The 7,500-nt window shown below is 38.8% G+C and overlaps 1 protein-coding gene across 1 annotated transcript; it reads left to right on the top strand.

Moving 5' to 3' along the window:
* The first annotated feature begins 4,570 nt into the window (after nucleotides 1-4,570).
* LOC138032666 (uncharacterized) lies at nucleotides 4,571-6,862 on the top strand. The gene is made up of 3 exons (XM_068880376.1): nucleotides 4,571-4,598; nucleotides 4,890-5,678; nucleotides 6,453-6,862. The coding sequence occupies exons 1-3, from the start codon at nucleotides 4,571-4,573 to the stop codon at nucleotides 6,692-6,694; spliced, it is 1,059 nt and encodes a 352-aa protein (XP_068736477.1). The 3' UTR covers nucleotides 6,695-6,862.
* The last annotated feature ends 638 nt before the right edge of the window (nucleotides 6,863-7,500 follow it).

Below are 7,500 nucleotides of genomic sequence, written 5' to 3'. Positions count from 1 at the left end.
GGCAGTGCGGATAAACCAGCGGAAGCATTTTTTGCCCGTTTTGACCAAGACAGGAAGCTCTGTCCCGTGGACTGTTTTAGATATTATCTAAAATTATCTAGGAACGTTCGACCCGTTATTCCGTCTTCTCTTCCTGATAAGTTGTTTATTTCATTTATACGCCCCCACAAACCGGTCACTTCTACAACGTTGGGGCGTTGGCTACGAACCTTTATGAGTGCAGCAGGAATAGACAGTCAAATTTTTAAAGCTCACTCTGTGCGTGGTGCATCTACGACAGCAGCAGCCAATGCATTTGTCCCCCTGTCGACTATCATGTTAATGGCCGACTGGTCCTCTGCCTCAATTTTCAGAACTTTTTGCTATAAACCATTGTTTAATTCAGACTTTGCTACTGGGGTCTTATCCTCAAAGTAGAGCTACATGTAACCTCAGCTATTCTCCTGTTGAGTTCTGATTATATATTATCATATATAATAATCCAACTCTACAAATCTATCTATCTATATATATATATATCATATATACCATTTGTTGTCTCATATATTTCGAACGGAGTCTGTGAAATATAATGAGAATTATACTAGGGCCGCGAAGCGGCCTGAAGTTATAATTCAAATTATATGAACAGATGAAGTGAGAAATATATGAGCTTCCCACCCTTCTTCCCTCCCTTTTATGGGGTATTTCCTTTGCCTGTCTATTGCATGGCGTCAAAAAGCCACCGAGGCATCATGGGTCCGAGAGATCTAGGTACCAGGGCCTTGTGTGTATACCCAGGCCCCTTGTATTGTTTCTTTAGGGGGGTTCGCCCTTCTGTTGGCGTTAAAAAGTGGTTTGAAGCACTAACTGGGAAATTCCTACCATTTGTTGTCTCATATATTTCTCACTTCATCTGTTCATATAATTTGAATTATAACTTCAGGCCGCTTCGCGGCCCTAGTATAATTCTCATTAGTGTACAAGATGACTTTGTTTTTTTTTTTCCGCGGACTTCTTCATTGGTGGCTGAGGATTTCCATGTTTAAAGCAGTTTTGTCTAGTATTGCAAAAGACCACTTCTGAGTGGTGTCCATGCTTCGGAGCCTTGCAGAGCGATGGGAAGTAAATATGCCCTCAATACTTGTAACGTTTTTGCATTCCTCCCAATCCGAATACCTTTTCTATTATTCTGGTTCTAATTTAGCACTTTGCGACTTGCCGGGTCATTTTCTGATTTCATTTCTCGACCTCCTATAATTTTGCATCCTTGCTTCAAAGCAATAATTGTTTTTTTATTCTTCATATATATCGTTTGGTGTCTTCTTTTCTACATTCAGCACCAGTCCCTCTTTGTCACCGCGTTCTTTTCACCTTTCCGTTGTTCTTGACTAAAAAGCACTGTTATTTGCATATCGCCGATTTCTATTTATCTTTCTTTAAAGGTTTACTTCATCATATACATCTGTCACTACTGCATGTCGTCGGGTCGGGATTTTACAGTACGGAAATTACCATGGAAACGGACCGTGTCCGTTTTTGCTCTCTCCCTCGAAATTCAAGTAGAGCGGAACACAAAAATATTTTAAAAAGTGGAATTTAATTTAACTAGGGAGCTACTTAAGTCAATAAAAATTAAAAAATGCTCTATTTGCGTCTGCAAATTTTGATAAATATAAACTATATCGCAATAAAATACTTATACTGTCTCGATGCAGTAAGAAGTCATACTGCCACTCATATTTCAATGATCATATGACAAATGTCAGAAAAACTTGGATCGGGATTAATCAGCACATCGCGCGGAAGAAAAAAAGATGCAAGTCTGTTGTCTTCCTAATGTGCTGAATGATTTCTTCTCTTCTGTGGGTCAAACACTTGCGGCATCAGTACCTCCTGCCAAATTTATTTTAGTGATTATCTCTCCGCCATGCAACAATTCATCTAGTTCATTCTTCTTTGAGCCAACCACTTCCATAGAACTCGAAACTGGAATTTTGCTTCTCCCTTGTAATAAATCACATAGCTTATATTCCTTCCATTAGTTCCTTTACCACTGGCACAAGTAATGAAGACTTATGTCACAACAGGACGATATCCATCCAAATTAACGCACGCAAAAGTCATTCCCATTTTCAAGGGCGGCGATGAAAAGGACTCTAGTAAGTACCGGCCCATTTCTCTTCTTTCACTTTTCAATCGACTCTTTTTGAGAAAGTTATGTATAATAGATTAAATCTTACGCTGAATCAAATGGACTTCTGTACAAGAGTCAGTATGGTTTTCGTTAGAATATGTCAACTCAGCGTGCAATTGTGGATGTCGTGAATTCGATTAAAAGAAATATGGATAAATTATTCACTTGTGGTATTTGCCTGGACTTTAACTAGACGCTCCGTGAGCGTAAACTGGGTTGCCTGGGTGGTATTGTGTGGGCGCGGAAACTGGATTTTCCCAGGAGTAATGCTGGCTGGGCCAATCCGAAATAACAAAGAAACAAGCGTAGGAATCCAATTGGTACTCCGGGTAACTCCTACGATGGAAGGAGCAGGCCAGGCATATTTGTCATCATCCGCTCACCAGAGCTGCTCAGTCCGGAAACGAAACACAATTGCCTTTTTTTGTTTCCTCAGAAACGAAACGTATCTATTTTGACTTCAGGATAAACTTTTTACACATTGTCGTGTAGTGGCCAATCATACTAGAGTTTATAATAGCTGTTATTACAGTTAAGCCCACGTCTCAGCGGTGTTAGTTTCAGAAGGCCAGAGAACGAGGCTTTCGAATCAAGAACACGTGAACCTGAAGTATGTCAAGATATAAACGTATATATAAATGTAAACGTATATAGATATCGACGTATATAAACAAAAGCCAAGGGAAGTGGATCACAATGGATCACTAACGGAAGCGATAGACTTGTTAAAAATCCAAAGTTATCACTTTTTCCATGCTAAGTGGTAATGTAAACATAGTGAGTAGAAATTCGAAATATGACCAATAGAGGAGTGAGCCGAATCAACATATTTCATCTTTTCGCCCGCTCTTACCATTTCAGAAACGAAACACTATTTCTTTTTTAAATAGCCCCTTTTTGAAATATCTTCTTGTTTGTAAAATTGTTGTATAAATTAAATTTGATCAAGAACGCAAAAATTCACATTAATGCGCAGTAGCTGGATAAGCTCGAAGAAATATTGCTGCCTCCCCAAATAAACTTTACTTTACACTAGAATGACTAAACAAATATTTTCTGACGTGCAAAACTATGGCTACCTATTGATAATTTGTAAGAAAGAACACTTCAAATACAAAATGGATAAAAAAGTTCTTGTCATCTTAATGAAAATAACTCGCATATTGCATGTAAATATCAACCCACATATGCAAATTGGTTATAAGTTCGAATCATTTTGGAACGCCATCAACGCACGAAGACAGAAAAATCTCACAAAAACCTTTTACAGCCAAACAAACAACACATTTGCTTCCATTTTTATTGCGTGCGTGCAAACAAGCCGTGACAAAATTAAAAACCATGTACATATACGCAACTAAATAAATTTCCCACCAGGATCAAACCCTTTACTGAAGAACCCTTTCCTTGAATAATAAAGCAAACAATGGACAGCAAGCTGCTTTCAATTAGTTCTCGACTAACAGCAATTAGTCAAATTTGCAATTGTTTTTTACCAGAAGGCTGTGCAGAGTTGAGTACAAATAAATATAAATGGCCAGACAACAGAGGTCACAGAACCCCTTGCGAGGTGTTCGATTCCTTCTCTCTCCATATCCAACCAGAAAAAGTTACCAGTACTACTACCCCCTGAAACCTACTAAAAATACGTGAAGAAGACTCTACTCACAAAGACTCTTTACAGTATAAGGGGCCCAGTAAATGATTGGTTTTCATCCTATTTAAATGGCCGTATTGAAACTACTCAAATTGATAGAAATAAGAAATATGCTAACAGGGATCCCACAAGGCTCGGTTCTGAGCCCTCTACTTTTCTTGATTTATATTAATGATATTTATAATTCTTCTGAGAAGCTTGCTTTTTATTTATTTGCTAATGTACGGTGGCCCACAAGGGCAATACAACAATATATATTTCAGTACAACAATATATATTCCAGTACAACAATATATATTCTAGTACAACAATATATATTTCAGTACAACAATATATATTTCAGTACAACATTATATATTTCAGTACAACAATATGTATTCCAGTACAATAATACTTATTCCAGTACAACAATACTTATTCCAGTACAACAATATATATTCCAGTACAACAATAGTTATTCCAGTACAACAATATATAGTCCAGTACAACAATATTTATTGCAGTACAGAATGATGTATATTCAAGTACAGATATACATTTTTATTCCGTGACAGAATTATAAGTTCCAGTACAGAAATATATATTCGAGTACAAAAATATGTATTTCAGTACAAAGATGTGTGTTCCAGTACAGAACTGTGTTTCAGTACAGAAATATATTCCGTTCCTAGCTCTCCCAAGGTCGAGGCTAAATAATTTCCCCAGACCTCTTTGCGGTCGTCCCCGCGTGTTTGATAATGGCGGCCTTCTGTGGAAAGTGTGGCTGTATGCTTCTAAAATCGTATTTTTTTTGCCCAAAGTGTGGAGATAAAATCTCGCAAGTTGGAACTACTAGTAGTGTTAGTAGTAGAACGGCGACTAGTACAAGCACTAGCACAAGCTCTGCATCTTTTCCCGCGACCATTTCCAATTTCGAAACATTCAGAGAGCGAAAGGAAACGGAGAGGCGTTCGTTCAGTGTCAGAAAGAAGTCCTGTTCCAAGAAGCAAAGAATTCAAGATTCAGAAGTGTGCATCACCGTGGGGCTAATGAAAAACAGGAAAACTGTCATGTGAGGGGAACGACTTCCCGTAAAGTTGTCGACCTCCGCAACTGCGATAGACATACTAGAAGCTGCAAAGAAGAAACACGCAGCATACAATAAGAGATTTCGTGCAGGGGAATACCGTTTGGTTTACAAGGATGGTTCTGATGTTGATGTCATTCCTGGAACTGACGAGCCATTCAGTTTACGGCGCTACAAGGAAGAATCGGGCTTTGGATATGCACGTATCAACTTATTTCTGCTGCCAGCCAGCACCATTTTTGATGAGTTGCAGGAATCTTTGCAAGAGACCGACTCTGATCTAGGTGACGATCTAGACGGGTTAGAACCCGACGCAGACCATCAAGAGTTGCTACAACCAGTGGAATGGCTGCAGCCGAGTTGTACCTCTGGACACACGTACAACGCTGATGCTAATGCTCGGTCCAGAGAGACAGAAGGGAAAATAGAGTGCCCGACTTGTTTCAAACAGTTCCCAATTGACGAAGTCAGCCTGCATGCTGATGAATGCGCTGATGCATTCTGGGAGAGAGTTGGTGATGAAAGGGAAATAACCCTGCAAAATAACGTTGAAGATGGGTTGTCACAGAAAGATCTGAAGAGTGAAATTTTACAGCTCAGACTGAGGCATCTTAAGGAAAAAGAGGAGGCTGTTCGTGTCACTGTCCGGAGAAAGAACATTTGGGATGATTTCAAGCGTTCACGTGAACGCTATTACACCCCGGACAGAATTCTGAAGGTGACGTTCTCTGGGGAGCCAGCACTGGACAGTGGAGGCCCAAAACGGGAGTTTTTTGCAGGTTTTAATTTGTTTTCTTTTCTTTTACAAGTGAAAACTATAAGTTACTGGTATGTATTTTCTTCCGGGTTGTATTTGCTCAGGGCTTAGGTTGGTAAGTATACGTATTAGACTATGACACGAATGGAAAATCCGGGCAGAATTGGAGTGTTGACAATTAATTGGGTAGCTGGTTCTTAAAGAATTATTTGTAGTTACTTGCATGTCCATGCTATGGACCTTAACTTAGCTTGCCATGCCTAGGGCACTGAACACCCTTCCTTCCTTCAGCATGGGGAGGGAAATGTTCACGTTGCTGCTGGCCTTGCATTTGGGACATTTATACAAAATGGTACTCTTGGCCTGGAAAGTTTGGGGCTTTGGCAATGTACTGGAAAGAGTACTCACGTAATGGCACACTATTTTAAGAGAGCTGTGGATAGTGCACTTCAGTTACATGTAGGTTTGTAATTATTCAATAATCAGTTTTTTGTTAGTGGCAAAAATGTAAGTACACTGTATTTACTACATTACGGCTTAAACTTAAATTTTATTTGATATAAAATGATCACCCTTATAATGATAAGGCAGTAAATGATGTGAGTATTTTTGATGGTGAAAAAGGTGCAAATAAGTATGGAATTCGTTATGTCTATGAACATTCACTTATTAAAAAAACATTTGGTTTCGATTGGAACAAGGATAGCTGTTCTTGGTCAAACAAAAAAATTGTCAAGAAGGGGGGGGGGGGGTTGGGGGAAACGTTTGTTGACAGAGTTTTATTGTCATGTTTTAGAAGTTTTAAGCTATGTTGAGACAAGACTGTTTGTGGAAGGGATTCCATCAAAATCAACCATTTCTCTCAACCGTGGAGATTTTAAACTGGCCGGGGAAGTGATGGCAATGTCCATTGTGCAGCATGGACAAGCACCAAACTTTTTAGCCCCTGAGATCTATGCATATTTCAGTGGAAATCTTCAAATACAAGACATAACATCTCCAAGCCACAGGGAGTTTTGTGAAAAGGTGAGATGCTAAATTTGTATTCATGTGCGGAACAGAATTTGATTTGCTTTGTACAAAGCACAACTTGTCTATTAGCAGTGACAGCAGGCCTGGCAGCTATATGTATATCTTGCATTTTGGTTGTTAAATATCAAAATGCCCATCCATGCCAATCGAGGCCATCCCCTTTGGTCAACGATGTAGGAATCAGTCTTTTCCTCTATGATATTTAATCAGGAAAAACATTAATTTTGCTGAGACACATTTTTTAGGATTCACTTTAATTGTGCCTTGATGGTTATAAATATAACTCCTTAAGCATTGTTGTAGGAATGTTTGTCAACTTCAAAGCTCTATAACTTGCACTTTAATATTTAAACGTTTTTAATTGCTACAGTATAATTGTCATTGTCCTATTTGGTGGCAAAATTGTATTTGTTGTAACTTGTGATTTTGTTTAGTGCCTGTCCATAACTTTTCAAGTGCAAACGTTTTTCCACCATTTTGCTCAGCAAGCAAAGATATACAGAGTATAGAATTGTACATAACTATATGGCCCGGTATTCAAGGATTGGAAGATACAAATAAAGTTTTCAAATCTGCAATTCAACTTTAGATTCAAAGAGCAACAAATGAAGAGCTCCCAGACATATTGCAAGCAGAAGATGCTTATCCTTTTCTTGAATGGTCCCAAGAGAAAACAGAAGCGATGCTAATGCAAAATTTGGGGGGACAAACAAAGAGTATTAAGGTACTTTCCGAAGTGGCCTATTCCAGGCCTTATCATAACCCTTCCCCTGGCCATTTAACATCATGTCGTCCAAATGTTCCTCTGCTCC

This window comes from Montipora capricornis, chromosome 2, assembly GCF_036669925.1.
Source record: "Montipora capricornis isolate CH-2021 chromosome 2, ASM3666992v2, whole genome shotgun sequence".
Taxonomy (NCBI): Eukaryota; Metazoa; Cnidaria; class Anthozoa; order Scleractinia; family Acroporidae; genus Montipora; species Montipora capricornis.
Note: the sequence above shows the minus strand (reverse complement) of the source record. Positions and strands in the feature narration are given on the sequence as shown.